General features: G+C 41.7%; 1 protein-coding gene across 11 annotated transcripts in view; it reads left to right on the forward strand.

The window, feature by feature from the left end:
- ADCYAP1R1 (ADCYAP receptor type I) overlaps positions 1-16,775 on the forward strand; it is a 146,267-nt gene that overhangs the window by 50,069 nt on the left and 79,423 nt on the right. For all 11 annotated transcript variants that reach the window (XM_054817230.1, XM_054817231.1, XM_054817233.1 and 8 more), the window contains exon 3: positions 10,630-10,735. In XM_054817230.1, coding sequence (XP_054673205.1) covers positions 10,630-10,735 — 106 coding nt within the window. The remainder of the gene's footprint in view (positions 1-10,629; positions 10,736-16,775) is intronic.

Raw genomic sequence — 16,775 nt, forward strand, 5'->3', positions numbered from 1 at the left:
CTCTCTTCCTTTGTAATCCCTTCCGCTCAGCTCGATGCTGGCTTGTTTCACTGTGTTGGTGCTCTGACACACCATTCAGTCTGCTCCCTTCTTTCCTTCATGAATATGTACTTTATTCCCCTCCTTGAGTTTTTACAGTGAAATAGTGGTAAAACCCTCCAGAGACAGGAAGGAGAAAGAAGGTTTTGTTGAGAAAGCTACTCCAGGAACAGTCTTTTGTGCAAAGATTTGATTCCTTCTGGGACTTGAGTGGGTTTTTTTTGGTTGTGGGTTTGTTGGGGTTTTTTTCCTCCACTTTGGCACAATATCTAAACCAATGTCTCTTAGCACTGAAAGGACAAGGAGGAAGATTGAGAATGAGACTGAGTACTTCCCATTACCACTGTCGTAACGAGCTCTTTGCCTCCACTCTTCAGAATTGTCCCCAGTCCCAAAGCCCCTTTGGGGAATATTGGAGTGAGAGCTGTAGCACGATGCACTTACTGGAGCTGCCTGTGGGGAGGCGTGAAAGGGAGGAATGTGTGTGATAGTTGAGGGCAAATAGCTTTAATTTAATTAGTAGATTAATTAAAGCTTTCTCCCTTGGGTAGGGTATATGTGTGTGTGTGTAGAAAGTGTTTCTGCAGCCTCCTGTAGCTGTTCATCACGCATTTCTGTTCCAAGTGTGACTCAGATGGGGTTTCTATTGAACTTGCTGGGAGCCTGCACAAAACAAATTTCCTGTCTAAGACCTTTTCTCTTCAGGGTTTTGTTTAAATGTAATGAAGTATAAATGGGCAAATAATAACGAGTAATAACAAGAACTTGCCTTGCAAATGAATGTGGCATCCGGCAGCACGACAAATGCAGAACTCCTAAAAGCTTCTCTGTTTCCCAACGTCTTATGTTAGCACAGATTCCCTCAGCCATTGCTCAGTGAAAGTTATCAAAAGTTTTTTCTGTGTGATAAACCATTCAGCTGCTTGGTAGCTTTGGCTCTGTATACTTTACACAGGTCTCAAGGAAAGCAGATTAAGGCCAACAGTGTCCTGGGCTGTATTAAGACCATGGCCAGTAGATCCAGAGAAGTGATTATACCCCTGTCGTGGTTTAACCCCAGCCACCAGCTCAGCCCCACGCAGCCACTCACTCACTCCCCCATGGTGGGATGGGGGAGAGAATTGCAAGAGTAAAAGAGATAAAAGACAGCTTAGTAGGTAAAGCAAAAGTTGCACACACAAGCAAAGCAAAACAAGGAATTCATTCCCCATTTCCCATGGCAGGCAGGTGTTCTGCCATCTCCAGGAAAGCAGGGCTCCATCACGTGTAATGGTTTCTCGGGAAGACAAATGGCATCACTCTGAACATCCCCTCCTTCCTTCTTTTTCCCCAAACTTTATATGCTGAGCATGACGTCATATGGTATGGAATATCCCTTGGTGGGGGGGTCAGTTGGGGTCAGCTGTCCCAGCTGTGTTCCCTCCCAACTCCTTGTGCACCCCCAGCCTACTCGCTGGTGGGGTGGGGTGATGAACAGAAAAGGCCTTGGCTCTGTGTAAGCACTGCTCAACAATAACAAAAACATCTCTGTATTATCAACACCATTTTCAGCACAAATCCAAAACACAGCCTCATACCAGCTACTGTGCGGAAAACTAACTCTATCCCAGCCAAAACCAGCACAGTACTTGCTGGACCACTTCTAGAACATTACATCCAGTTTTAGGCTCCTCAATATGCTAAAGATGTCAACCAACGAGAGCAAGTTCAGAGGAGGGCCACCAAGATGGCCTGTGAGAAGAGGATGAAGAAAATGGGCTTTTTTAGCTGGTGGAAGGAAACTTTTGGGGCAACCCAGTAGCAGACTTACAGTACATATGAAGAGATCATCAAGAAGAAAGAGCCAAGCTCTTCATCATGGTGCATGGCAGGAGAACAATGGACTATAAGCATAAGTTGAAACAAGAAAGGTTCATACTGGATATAAAGAGAGTCCTTTTTACCCTGAGGATAGTTGAGCATAGGAGTAAGTAGCACAGAGAAGTTGTGCAGTCTCCATTCTTGGAGATTTCCAACACCCAGATGGAAAAAGCCCTGAGAAACCTGGCCGGATCCCATTGCTGATGCTACTTTGAGTGGGAGGTTGAACTGGAGATTTCTGAAGGTCCCTTCAAACCTGAGTTATCTTGTGATTTCATAATCCTGTCTGAAAGACATGTCCATAGATAGTTGCCATGGTCTTGCAGCCACCACAGGCAAGGGTATCTGAGTGAAGGCAAAGGCGCGTGAGGGACTGAAGCTCTAAACACAAAATCTGTAGACTAGGAAAAAAAAAAAAAAAGATTCAAATAACTTTAGGCTATCTTTTATATCCTATTGGATCTGGGTTACTCTGACACCTGATGCAGCCTTCCAAGTCTAGTTTAATCAGGGAACATTCCTGTATTACCACTGCTGTCTGAAGAGTGAAAAAGAGGTGTGCTTTTCCCAAAAGTTCTCTGGAGGTAATAGGAGAATGGACAAGCCTTTCTGTTTCTTACTATTGCTCTCAGAAAAGGCAATTCTAAGTATGACGCAACTCTAAGGACGATGGTAAGGGACCTTCTTCGGGATCAGCTGGAAGCAATGTAACCCCCTGTTCAGAGTTTAGGTAGAATCCTAGAATCCTGGAATGGTTTGGGTTGGAAGGGACCTCAAAGCCCATCTAGTTCCAAACCCTCTGCCATGGGCAGGGACACCCTCCACTAGACCAGGTTGCCCAAAGCCCCATCCAACCTGGCCTTGAATACTTCCAAATGGAAACTTTTAGGCTTCAGAGTAGACAGATCTTTTTTGCCAAGTCGGGGGACTGATTTAACAGAAAATACGAGATCTGGACAACCAAAATGATTGTCATGTACAAGCTTATCCCATTGGGTCACTAGATCACCAGATCAGATGAACAGTGTGTCCCAGAGTGCTCAAAAGGGTCAAAAATTAAAGAGTTCTTCTTTCAGTTCCCTCATTGCAGGTGTTCAGCTGAATCTGAACGCCATATCCCAGATTTGTGTAAATATAAATCCTCATTTCTCAGCCACACACAATGTGTTAACATAGGTAGATCCTCCAACTTCCCATCCAGTCATTTCTACTTATTAATCAATCTGAACTGTTGTCCCAAATCTGCACAAAATACAGTCACCTGAGGCTCTGACCACAGAACCCAGAGAAAAAAATTATTCATTATTTATCCTCCTTTGCCAATCATGAATTCCACCAATTTACATATGTATTACTTGCCTGCAACCCCCATTCAATGAATTTCTGCTTGCTGAGACAGCCACTTACGGAGTTTTGGCTAAAGCTTGGATCTACATTGGGTTGCTCTCTTGCCAATGGCTCTGCCATGTTCAAGGACTGCTGTGCCACAGCCTGTGTCAAGAATTGGAGAGTGTCCTTGGAAGCAATTGGTGGTGAAATCGGCAAGCCTTGCACCACTGAAGTCCTGCAGTGAGGCCACACAACCCACTTTTGCTCCAAATTAAAAGGTCTTGGAGGAGTGAGAATCTTCCCATAAGGGTTCAGTCAGATTTGTAAGGGGATAGACCTTGATTTGGACACTTAAATCCCATTGTTCTTGAAGACTTTTGAAAATAGGTGGGAATTGCAATGTTGGCAGGAGACTGTCAGCTTTTCAGATCTAGGTTGACCTCTGAGGAATGAAGGAGGAAGACATCCAGTTTGTGTTACTGGGAGTTGTACTTCTAGTTTTATCTTTGGAGGAGAAAGTCTCAGGAACAATGGGGGAAAGCCATTTTATGTAATACAATCAGCAATCAGAAAGGGCTATTAAACCTTTAGTTTCACCTCAAGGACATTATGTCTAGCAAGATTTTTAAACACTTTTCCAATAAGTGATTGCATCCTGCAAGTACCAGGCTTTGAAAAACATTGCTTAGTATTGCCTGCTATTAGAAATAGGATAAAGGTATATTTTGGTTTAACTCAAGATGTCAGTTCCTGGGGAAGTCATCAACTATACTGAGAATGTCTCACCATGCTCAAAGAGAGGTTTTTCAACTGATCTCCAAGATAAAAAGCCAGTTAAGGCAAACTCAAAAACAGGTTTATGCCATGTTGTGTAACACATCTTTTGTCCAGAGTTACCACTTCAGAAGGTATCCATTGAGTGAAGGGAACTGTTGATTATACTGCTGCTATTTTCTAATCTGCAGTGAAACATGCATCTCTCCAGGAGCCATCAGTGTTAGAAGGTAACCATGTCTTAAATTCATGTAAGCCAGTTTGAAGGGGATCAATGCCTTTTTTTGGCAGTGTTTGTGGGTTTTGTTTTTTTTTTTCCTGAACAATTTGCTTAGAGCATGGTGTCAAAACTATGCTGAAGATTGTACAATTGTGCCTTGGCTTGAATAAGTTTCTAATCGCTTTACCCTTTCACTTAGTCTGAAGTGGTTTGAAATTACAGTAGTTTGGGTGCCATTTACACAGGCAGACAAAAACACGATCAAGTAACAATGTAAGGCCTTCCTGGAGAACAATTTGTTCGACTGCCAAGCCAGTGTTGTGGGTACTAGTAATGATGTAAATCAGTTCTGAAAAAATCCAGATAATCAGAGCTCCTTTCCAAACACCTCTATTTTTAACATAATGTTTTGCAAGTTTTGGCCCTGGTGTGACCAGTTGAATCATCTCTAGATAAGAACAAGGATTAAATCTAGTAATGTTGTTTCCACGACAAAGTAAGCTTCTTTCTGCAATGCTCACATAATAATGTGTCATTTTTAAGCTAACTTTTAAACACTGAAATTCATAATAGAATTAATAAAAAGTGTAATTCACTGTGAAGTGAGTGATCTAATATACCTAGTGGATTAAACTCCTCTCTTGCATTACTTTCGAGACAACACTTAGACAAAAGGTGAATCAGACTCTGTTTCATCTCTGTGTTGATGTAAAACACTGTCCATGAGGGATTTAATGGAGGGGTTTTTTGTTGTTGTTTCTTTGCTTTTTCTTATCTGTATTTCTTTACCCCTCTCCTTATTGTCATGACGCCTCATATGGCATACCCTGAAAGGAGTGGAAATATTCTCATTCACTTCGCGAAAAAAAGAATCAGGACTTTACAGGCATAATACAGAAATGCAGAAGACGAAAGAACAGTTAATGGTACTGAATTGCTATATTTGATCGTGTCTCTGTAGAAATGAAAATGCCAAGTGATAGTTCACTATCACATCCTTACTATGACTTCAAAGCATATTTTCTGATCCTGGAGTTTCTCAAGAATACTGGTGACTTTTCTTACTTCTGTAGATCCACTGAGTTAACTTGTGTAGTGAAATAATGGTTTAAAGCAATTGTGAATATTCTTACAGAGAGTAAAATGAGCAGAACAGTATTTTTTGAATGACTGTATATAGTCAAAGACAATTAGCTTTCTTGACTAGACCGTTCTGCACTGTTGGCCCATGGGATGATTAGTTTGGGTAACACTCAGACCTCTTTCAATGCCCAGCTTTGAGATGTTAAAGAATTTCTAAATACTTCCAGCCACTCGACCACCTCGCCTATGCACAAGTCTTTATCAGTGACTATGAATATGGCACAAAGGTAATATCCCATTCATAGAGAATGCCCTGTTTTTCCTCTGAGAAGATCTGTATCCACTTGATATAACTGAGGAAATGATTCAAGTGCCAAAAGATAAATGTCTTTTCCCATTAGAGATACTCTACAGTGTCCAAAATATCCTGACAAAGGGCAAACATAAAGGCCAATGCAGGCAGCAGCAACTGGAGGTCAAGTGAGATACCCTAAGGCACATCAGATGGTCTAGACATCTGTGCTTAGACTTCTGACCAGCTCACCTTGGGTATGGCTGTATGTCAGTGTCATATACACAGCACATAAGTCAGGACAGCTACCCAAGCATGGTTTGCAGTTTAAGTTCATATCCCTTGTTCCATGTTATAAGTAGTCAGAAACCATCTTCCTAATGCGTTCCAGTCCTCCCCTCTCAGCTGCCTACCCACAGCCTTGCTTTGTGCTCCGTGGACACATTATCAGGACTATTCTCTCCCTGTTTGCAGATTTACTGGACACGAGGGTTCAAGGCACAGCATCAGCAGCTTGTACCACCCTATGCCTAATGTGAGGCACAGTCTGCGCTACGTGCTGGGAAGAGGTGCAGAGCTATTACCGTGCTGTGAACATCTTTAGGCACCAAATCAAGCACCTTGACTTGTTGCCTTTCCAGTATAGAAGTCAGAGCTTGATAAAACAAGAAGAAAGGGAGCTTATTTAACTTTATTTTCATGAGCAAGGACGTGTATGGTGCCCTTCTGATCTGCACAATTCCTCCCACGTGGCTCCTTCCCTGGAGCATCTGTATCTTTGAGTAATACCTTGCTTAAACACATGACTAAAATTTGCCAATCTGATTTATACATATAACTAGGGCAGGTCCAGAAGCAGCACAGATGTGTTCACCTGGTTCTCTGCTCAGGTTTATGTACTAACAATCACTTTCTTAATGGAACAGTTCACAATAAAGCAGCACGTTGAGAGTATGTGTGAGAGAATATATGTAGATTGTAGCATAATAAGATGATTGTTATTAATATTACCATAATGTCAAGGGAACACAAGTTACACACAGCACATACCAGTTTCTTTGTGGTGGTCACCTTAATAAAAATATATGAAGAAAAATTAAAATGCTCAATTTGTTGCACATCTGTAGTGTCTTAGCTAGCTGCTTGTGTCTTTTGTGTTCTCTCAGAACTAAACAGACATTGATTGTATTTACTGTATTTATATCTCTATAAATATATGCCTTTTCAAAATTGGTGTGATTCTAACTCCTTCACTCCATTGAGAGTAATTTTTTTTTTTTTTTGAAAGAGTTAATTTCATGCATTATCAACTTGATTTCTTGATTTTTCCAGTATGTCTTGAAATATTATTTAACTGCACATATCACTGGTATCTTCTGGGAAACTGAAACCAGACTGTCTCTACTGAACTCAGGAAATTGCAAATGTCCTTGAGGCAAAAGAAATGAAATCAGGAGGCCATGAAGTTCAAGCTTACACTTCCATTTGAATTGTGCTCTGCTGTTCAGTTGTTGAATACTGACTCAACAGATTAAAGGCTCTACCAGTACATGGCTAATGGAGAAACATGAAACGTGGATCCTTTAAGGAAAACATGATAATGTTAATGCATCTCTGCATTCAATAGAAAGACCTTTTGTTATAAACAATCCAAACCTTGTTTTATTTTCTCAGATAAGACATTGCTAATTAGTGGAGATGACAGTCAGCTTCTATTGTCTCCTCTGGCACTGAGGTTAACATTTCCTCCCTTTCTTTGTTTTCTGTCTCAGCTTCCATGTTCCCCAATATTTTTTTTAAGTCTGTTGATGAAGAGTGCTACAAAACAGCATAAAGATGGTTATGGGAAATCACATCAAAATATTCTGCCAACGGTGAAACCTTAAGGAAGGCTACAGGGATGGCTGAAGCATTTCAAATACATCCTGAGCCAGATTTAGATACGATTGACTGAATTTAGTCAGTTTAGTCAGATACATCTGACTAGATGTGCCTGTCTGCAAGGAAAACAATAAAATCTGAGCTTCTAACCTTATGCTTTCTCTATAATCAATCAAGCCCTGGCTTTGATTTACCACTTACTAAAGAAGACAACCAAAATATAAAGGATAAATCACACTCTTGTCCTTTCACTATAGATTGAATCTAGACCTTCTTCTCAAAGGTCTAGAGTTAACCCACAGGACACCAAAAGCTGGCCATGGTGGATTTCTTAGTGTTCTGTATCCTTTGATGGAATTTGCATACATAAATACATAAATATATATCTATATGTTTTGAACTCCTATAACATTTAACATCCACAATATCAAGCTGAAAAGAGTTCTGTAGGTTAACAATAACTTTATGAAGAAACATTTCCTTTTGTTTATTCATAATCTGCTCGCCTAGACAGTATATAAATATTAGTATTAGTATTATACTACGGCTTTTCTAATCTGCACATACTGAACTGCCAGGTTCATGTACTGAGACAAATCCCGGATACTCCTTTCAGACCTGGGCAACTGTGGAGAGTGAACCAGTACTAGCAGCAGAAGCCTGATTTACTTGCAATTTCTCTTTTATTTTTTTGAAAGATATTCTAAGAACTTGAATGTCAGCCAATGCAATTTTCCCAATCTTTGGTGAGGTTTAGGGGATGATGTAGCAAAAGCCCTTATGTTCTTGGGAGATCCCAGAGATCTGTGACAATATATGTTTTCCAGGCCCTTGGGAGCTCTTGGAACAGAACACTGTTTGTTTTGAAGATAAACAAATCTAATATGGTTATGCCTGGTGTATCCCATGGGTAAAATAGCTGAAATTTATTACTGGGATCTTGGAGATGAAACTGTGTAGCATTATCAGTTCCTACAAGTGGCAAGTAAAGCTTTCCACTAGAGGTGCATTAGGAAACCCTCTTTGCCTTTGAAAAAGTGGTGATAGCTTGTAACTGCTACAGGGTCACAAGTGTGCAAATGCCTCTATGCCTTCTAGCACACATAAAAACACAAGTACCACCAAACCAGGATTATGTGTGCCTTGGGATTTGCTGTGAGTGCGTACTGAGTGGGAGGTGGTAGTTCAATGCATTAGTGACCCAAACAGATCACTCCATTCACTCTACTGGGATGTGCGGGAAGTAAAGTGGAACTGTACAGATGGGGCTCCAAAATAAACTGAAGTAGATTGAATTGTATGAGGTTCAACAAGGCTCAGTGCTGCATCCTGCACTTAGGTCACAACAACCCCAGGCAATGCTACAGGCTGGAGAAGAGTGGCTGGAAAGCTGCCTGGCAGAGAAGAACCTGGGGATGTTGGTCAACAGCCGGCTGAATATGAGCCAGCAGTGTGCCCAGGTGGCCAAGAAGGCCAACGGCATCCTGGCTTGTATCAGAAATAGTGTGGGCAGTGATCATCTCCTTGTACTTGGCACTGGTGAGGCTGCACCTAGAGTTCTGTGTTCAGTTTTGGGCCCCTCACTACAGGAAAGACATTGAGGTGCTGGAGCGTGTCTAAAGAAGGGCAACAAAGCTGGTGAAGGGTCTGGAGCACAAGTCTTATGCGGAGCAGCTGAGGGACCTGGGGTTGTTTAGTCTGGAGAAAAGGAGGCTGAGGGGAGACCTTATCACTCTCTACAACTACCTGAAAGGAGGTTGTAGCCAGGTGGGTGTTGGTCTTTTCTCCCAAATAAATAGCAAAAGGACAGGAGGAAATGGCCTCAGGTTGTGTCAGGGGAGATTTAGATTGGATATTAGGAAAAATTTCTTCACTGAAAGGGTTGTCAATCGTTGAGACACCATCCCTGGTGGTATTTGAGAGATGTGTAGATGTGGTGCTTAGGGACATGGTTTAGTGGTGGCCTTGGCAGTGCTAGGTTAATGGTTGGACTTGATGATCTTGAAGGTCTTTCCCAACCTAAATGATTCTATGATTCTGATTCTTTGAATTCAGGTATTGCTTTCCCTGTTTGCTTGTTCCTGCTTAGTAGGTAAGGGAAAACAGACCACTTGGCAGGTACACTCTACTTCCTCTGTAGTTCTCCATCATCAAGAATGAAGGAAATGGGATGGGAAATATGAAACAGCAAAATCGCTTGCAGTCAACCAGGGTGACCTATCCTATTTTCAACCAGTGCACTGATTTTCATGGTGCTTTCCACTGAGTGTCATTGGAACCATAGAAGTGCCCCTATAAAATCTAATCTTATGAAACCTGAGATTGTTTTGCCCTTGAATTGATATCCCCTGGCCACTTACTGCAACAGGAATAAAATCTTGTATTGATTTCTGGGAATGGGTCTTGTTCTTATTTTGTTGCTGCTTTGGGATTGCCTGCATTCTGTTGGCTGCAATGTTCCTCTTATAAATTCATTTGTCTTCCCCCCTCCCCCGCACTTTTTTTTTATGGTGGGCTGCCTTAGATCCTTAAAGATAAGAATAGGGAAAAAAAACACATTTGGATCAAGTCTTCTCAATTTAATTGGTGTTGCATTCTCTTTTGGCAAGGAAGTAGCCTTGTATTCACTGGGAATAAAGGAAGAAGGAGACATTAAGGAATGGACAGGGGTGAAGGACTCAGAGAAAGAGCTTTTAATTTAGTTTTGAGTCCTGAGTGAGGTTAATAGATTGTGCAAGACTCATAAGAAACTGGTGGAAGATCAAACTGAGCGTCAATTGATTTCTGATTCCTCTTTAAATTATTTTATTTATATGAAGTATCTTTACTTCTGCCTTATATGGGGAAAGAATACAATGAAATTAAGAAAACTCATTAGAAAATATACTGTGACAGGGAGAGCAACATAAAAACCCCAAACAATTTATGACAACTATAATTCCATAGAGCGGACTTAGGCTTTCTGGGGGAAAAAAAAAAAAAAAAAGGAAAAAAATAAATTGTTGTAGTTCCCTCTTATCTTCTAAGGGTGTTTTTATTTCTTTTCCTTTTTGGAATGGGACCTCAAAACTTACTGATGTTTCATCATCAACGCTCCAGGTATTTTAAGTTTGTAATTGTTCTTTTTCTACATTTTTTTCCTACACTTCAGGTTACAGCAACCCATTCCAACTGCATCATTAAAAAAGAGCAAGAGACTTGTCTGGAGAAGATACGGAGGGCAGCTGCCCTGAACCCTTTCAATGACTCTTCTCCAGGTGAGTTTCAGCTTGCGATAGACCATGTACATTGAATTGATGGTTTCTAAACCTTTCATGTCTGCAGGGGTTTCCAGCAATGTCAATGCAAACGTCTTACTGGAAGAGGTGCAGCTGAATGAGCTTAGAGAATCATTATAACGACAAAAAATCAATCAATGGTGTTGTACCAGAACGATTTCTGGTTATTATCAGAGGTCAGGAATTTGCTTTTGTACTTTAGGTGAGGCAGCGATATATATCTACAAAATTAATTCAAAAAAGGTAAAACAAAAAACCAACCAAACAAAAAAAAACCCAACCAAAAAACAAAAAACAAAACCAACCAAGAAAAAGGGAAAGAAAAGAAAAGAAAAAAAAGAAGAAACAGTGTGCCTGGAAAGGCCTTGTTAGTGTTTACGTCTTCTGCTGGTGCAGGTGGCAACAGCTATTGAGGACTGGACATAAGACTAAGTGCATCGCTGGTCTGTTCTGTAACAGCTCATTCCCTCTCATCAGTTCAGTAATAATTTGTGCCTCTTTGTCACATGATCTGAAGACCTTTCCAGGTATTATTTTGATGATCGTAATCTTGATAAAGAATACTTGTGCTATTGCTGAGATAAGAAACTGAGGCAGCAAGGAAAGAAATTAATAGTTTAATATCCTGTCTCATTTCCCACTGACTGCAGAAGGAGCTGCCTGTGGCCAGCACCAATAAGAGAAGGACAAAGAATGACAAAGAAACTAATTGGAAATCAGGGTCTATTTTCTGAGTCCTGTCCAAACTGCTTCTACGGTGACTAGAATTGGTAAAACAGCAGAGAAAAGCAGATAGAACACATTGCACGTGTGATAAAAGATGGAGATTTCTCTGCCCTTTTCCTCGCCACGTATTTCAGCCCAGAAGCAAGGGAGGGCAGGATGCAGATCTCTGTGATACCAGAGCATCATCTGAAGCAAGGCATTCCTGCATTTTACCTTCTAGAAGTATTTCCATCAGAGCCCTGCTATTCATCTTGTGCATAAGCTCATTTTTGTTCTGCTTTCCAGCTTTGAGCAAATGAACTATGTGGTTTGGTGGAACTGAGGAAAGCATGTACTTCGAGCAGTTCATTTCAGCCCCAGGGATGTGTTTTTGAGACCCTCTTTGTGCATTACAGAACACCTTCCCAATTCTTCCCTGCTCCAGAAGTGGCATAAGCAAGGACAAAAGGGAAGAAAACCTGTTTCTCCTCCCCTACCCCCAGAATGATGTCAGAAGCTGACCATGAGCTCTACTTCTAATGATTATGCAAGGACTATTATTTTGATTCAAGAATTCATAGATTTTCCCAGGTCAAAAGAGACCATTTCACCAGCTAGTTTGTTCTTTATCACTCAAATCCAAAATAACCCTGGTAATTGGGGGACTATTCACACTGAGCTCCTCCCCTCGCCTGTTCCAAATTCAAAGAGCACAGCTCAGAGGTAGAGGAGGTCCAGAGCCATTGGAAAGGCTTTTACATCTCAATGTGATTAAAATGTATCACCCACTCAGGCAGGAAGGGACTGAATCCTTTCAAGCACTAGCTCAGCAGCAGAACTCAGCTGCAATTTATTCTGTTCCCCCAGTATTTTTGGACTGAATCGCTGTAAAGATTTTCCCAGGCTCGCTGTGCATCTTTTAGTTGTTCACCACATCCTGTGGCAATGAGTTTCACAGTTTGCGTGGCTTTGGGTAAAGAAGCTGCATCCTCTCAGATACTTTTGTTTTCTAGTGAAGAATTCTGGCATATTTCTTGTTTGAAAGCCATTTCATTCTGTGGATCCTGTTTGTTGCCCTTTTTCTCTACCTTTTTTAAATTATTGTAGACATGTAGGCACTGGCACAGGTTGCCTGGAGAGGTTGTGGATGCCCCATCCCTGGAAGTGTTCAAGGCCAGGTTGGATGGGGCTTTGGGCAACGTGGTCTAGTGGAGGGTGTCCCTGCCCATGGCAGGGGGGTTGGAACTGGATGATCTTTAAGGTCCCTTCCAACCCAAACCATTCTGTGATTCTATGTTTTACATATATTTCATTTCACCTCTGGGACTATACCATTGCACTCTATCCTCTAACTCCTGACCTTCCAGACTCACCTTTCATTACATGATACTTATTGCAAGCCAGATCTTGCCGCTCTCATTCCCAACAAGGCCTTATCTCCATAGTTAAAGGATGGGACATCAACAGAGCTCTACGACCTTCTTACTGTTTGCTTAATGTCATTGATATACTACTTACTCTCTTTTGAATGACACCTTATTGTTGCCTGCTTACAAGAGGTGTAACATCGGATACTTCACACATGATGGATTCACACTCCACAGTATTTGGGGAAATACCACAGGTATCTGTTCACTCCAAAAGCACTTTTGCTTCTGGTTTATTAGTGGAATGGAGAACTATTCACCACAGCTGAACCTGGCTTTTAGGTTCAGTTATCTAGCATTGCTTAGAGAATTTTCATCACCGAAACTCCCTGAAGAGGTAGTAACTGCCCATAAATTAAGCAGTCATATGTGCAGTGCGTTGATTCCTGTCAATTTTCACCTGCTGCAAACAACCTATTTTTCACTTGGGAGAAGTGAAAATTGCCCAACATTTGTTTTTTGTTATTCATCTGTAGCAGTAAGAATTACTAATGATGGCAGGTAGAGGAGAAATATGTTATTAGCTTGTTTCCTTCAAAGAAAGAGAAACATAGGAAATAACTCCCTTGCTTGTCAGAAACAGCTGAAAGAAGGAAGAAATCCCTCCTGGCTGGTGAGTAAACTTCTGTTTATTCAAGAGCAAGGAGAAGCATAAAACTGCCTCTTCCCCTCTCTGACTACTGCATGCAAATTTCCGTAGAACAATTCAATATAAAAATTTTCTGAGGATTTATTTCTCCTCAGAGGGGCTGCAGGATATAAAATGGAATTGTGAGTTTTTAGGGACTCTGTAGAGTTTCAGGCACATGTTCAAGTTACTGTGGCTTCAAAAAAAATCCTCCAAATCAGCTGCATTACAATAACCTCTGTAAGCTAGGTAGCTCCACATTCTTCTGTTGCAGATGACACAAAGTCATCAATCACGTATAAAACTTGAATCTGGGACATGAACAGCCTTTGCGATCCGTATTTCTACAGTATCTAGAATAATAATGTCACAGATACTGCTCCAAGGTGCCCACATAGTGCAAAAAATAATAATGGTAATAGCAGATTCCCTGCTCCTATTTAGAGACCTCGTCTTCTGCAGTGATATTTCTCCTGCCTAAAAGTACTGCATGGAAAGCAATGCACTTTGAAGTCAAAAGAGGAAGAACATCTTATGGGTTCCTACATTTTGCAATAATTCAACTCTCCTGCCTTTGCTTTGCCCCCTTGCTGTGTTCAGCATCTGTGAACACAGACATAAACTAAATGGTTCCCCAGAGCTCCTCTGGGTGAAGTCCAACACAAGCACAATGTTGATGCTGCAACTGCAACCACAGGTTGTGAAGAGTAAAGCTGGCACTATATTATGGATAGCATCCAGCTCTGGCTTGTCAGTACTCTGATGTTTTCGCCTTTCCCCCCTGCCTCTACCCCTCATGCCCAGATGTTATGCTCATTACTGTTTTATTCTTCACAGCACTATTTTCCCTCCTTCTGCTGCTTATAATGCTTCAGAGACAATGATTGCCTTGAGATTTTCTGTTTGGTTGGGTTTGGGTTTGGGTTTGGTTTTTTTGTTGGTTTTTTTTTTTTTTCCCCCATGGGTTTTAGGAGTATGTGCTGATCCTGTGTGTCCATCCCTGTTTCAACTATCACCTACAGCCTGAATGAAAAAGAGAATTTGAAGAAAATGAAATCTCAGCAGGACCCAGAATCTGACTCCTTTGCTCTGGAAACAGAATTAAACTGATAAAGGGAAATAATGAAAGCCAAAGGCAAAAAAGAAAAGAGGGAGGGGAATGATTACTCTAACTTCTCCAGGCTATTTCTTACATCAGTGTTTCCAATCTCCCTTGTTTGGTTTTTTATCCCTGTTCTACTGTAGAGCTGCCTCAGTTCCTGTTGGACCCTCTTCTAGCTATCAGCTGTCCTCAAGGGACTTTCTGCCTGATAAGAATTGACAAAGCTCACTGCTGATCCATATGCACCCTTTTTCATTTTTATTTTTCCCATCCAGACTCTGTTGACCTGTTCCCAACCCTGGGGCTAGGAAAGAATGGTACAGGAGTTACTCAGATGATGAATGACATTTTCCTGGGTCATGTACACTTAGCATGGGATTCATCTAATTAAATGTTGATGCCTGCAAATGCATCTACAGTACAAATGAGCAAGTCACCTTGCTCATTTTGTAGCTCTGGATATCTAATAAGTAGAGCCTCAGAAATAATTCATTTCATCCTGTAAGTAGATTTGATAATGCCCTTTTTTTTCTTTATGGACATACATGGAAGCAAGAGTGACCATCTCAGCTGTAAATATTTACACTGTAGATGTCTACGTTTTATCAGACAAATCCTACCTTTAGCACCTGGCTCTGTTATACTGACTAGGTCATGTTACAGGTCTGGATTACCTGAGGATGTTTTGATATGCAGGTGTCTTCTTCATGCCATCCACGTACTTAACTGTAGTGGATCTGCTTAGACTTGTGTGAACAAGTTTGCCATCAATGCTTCCTTGAGTGGTGACCTCAAAAGACAAGCAAGTGTTCAGCAGACTGCACATTCACTCTTGCCACATGCATGCACTGACAGAGAGAATCTCCCAGCTGTCTTCTGCTTCCCGGTGGGCTTGTATCTCACCTAGTTGTAACTCTAAGGGCCTTACATGTTTGTCTGGCTTGATCTGGGATCTACTGAACAGTTGTATCTCACACTGTCCATGGGAGCACAGGATCACAGCCAGGAAATATGCCACTCAGAGGATGATGATGGAAAGAGCCCTGCTGATGAAGTGTAGAACGTTTCTGCAGCTAGAACATTTCTGCTGTGGAACATGCAGATCAGCATGATAGACATTTCCCAGACTGTTTCCTGTCTTGCTTTCCACTATTGGAACTTGGTATTCTGGACTTGTACCCTGAATGTGGCGTTCTCTCAAAGGGTGGGGGAGTTCCTTCAGAGATCTGCAGATTTGGGCCTCCCATTTAAGGTTTATAGTGCCTAAAATGCACTAATCTGGAATGAGCCAAGGTATGATAATATTGAACATGGCACAAGAATTTGAATAGAAAGAGAAGTGATGAGGACTCATTCATGAGCTGGCATTGCTAGCTGATCTAGGGAAGTGATTGTCCCACTCTACACTGCGCTGGTGCAGCCTCACCTCGAGTACTGCGTGCAGTTTTGGGCGCCACAGTACAAAAAGGACATAAAACTATTGGAGAGTGCCCAAAGGAGGGCAACAAAGATGGTGAAGGGTCTAGAGGGGAAGACATATGAGGAGAGGCTGAAGTCCCTGGGTTTGTTCAGCCTGGAGAAGCGGAGACTGAGGGGAGACCTCATCACAGCCTACAGCTTCCTCACGAGGGGGAGCGAAGGGGCAGGTGCTGATCTCCTCCCTCTGGTGACCAGTGATAGAACCCCAGGGAACGGAATGAAGCTACGACAGGGGAGGTTTAGGTTGGATATCAGGAAAAGGTTCTTCACTGAGAGGGTGGTCGGGCACTGGAACAGGCTCCCCAGGGAAGTGGTCACAGCACTGAGCTTGAGTGAGTTCAAGAAGCGTCTGGATAACGCTCTCAGTCATATGCTCTGATTCGGCTGGTCCTGTGTGGAGCCAGGAGTTAGACTCGATGATCCTTATGGATCCCTTCCAACTCAGGATTTTCTATGATTCTATGGTTATGTGGTTCATGACTCACTGTCAAATTGATCTATAACATGTAGTCCTGGTGAACTAGTACCAGTCCTCTTGTCCTTCCTCTGAAAAATGTTGAAGGGCAGTAGCATTGCCAGGCAAGAAGTTCAAGTGACATAATTATTTGCAGGGATGTGATGCCCACAACGATCTTTTTTAAGAGGAATCCTATTAGCAAGTTACCATGTAAGTCAACA

The sequence above is a fragment of the Grus americana genome, chromosome 2, assembly GCF_028858705.1.
Source record: "Grus americana isolate bGruAme1 chromosome 2, bGruAme1.mat, whole genome shotgun sequence".
NCBI classification, from domain to species: Eukaryota; Metazoa; Chordata; class Aves; order Gruiformes; family Gruidae; genus Grus; species Grus americana.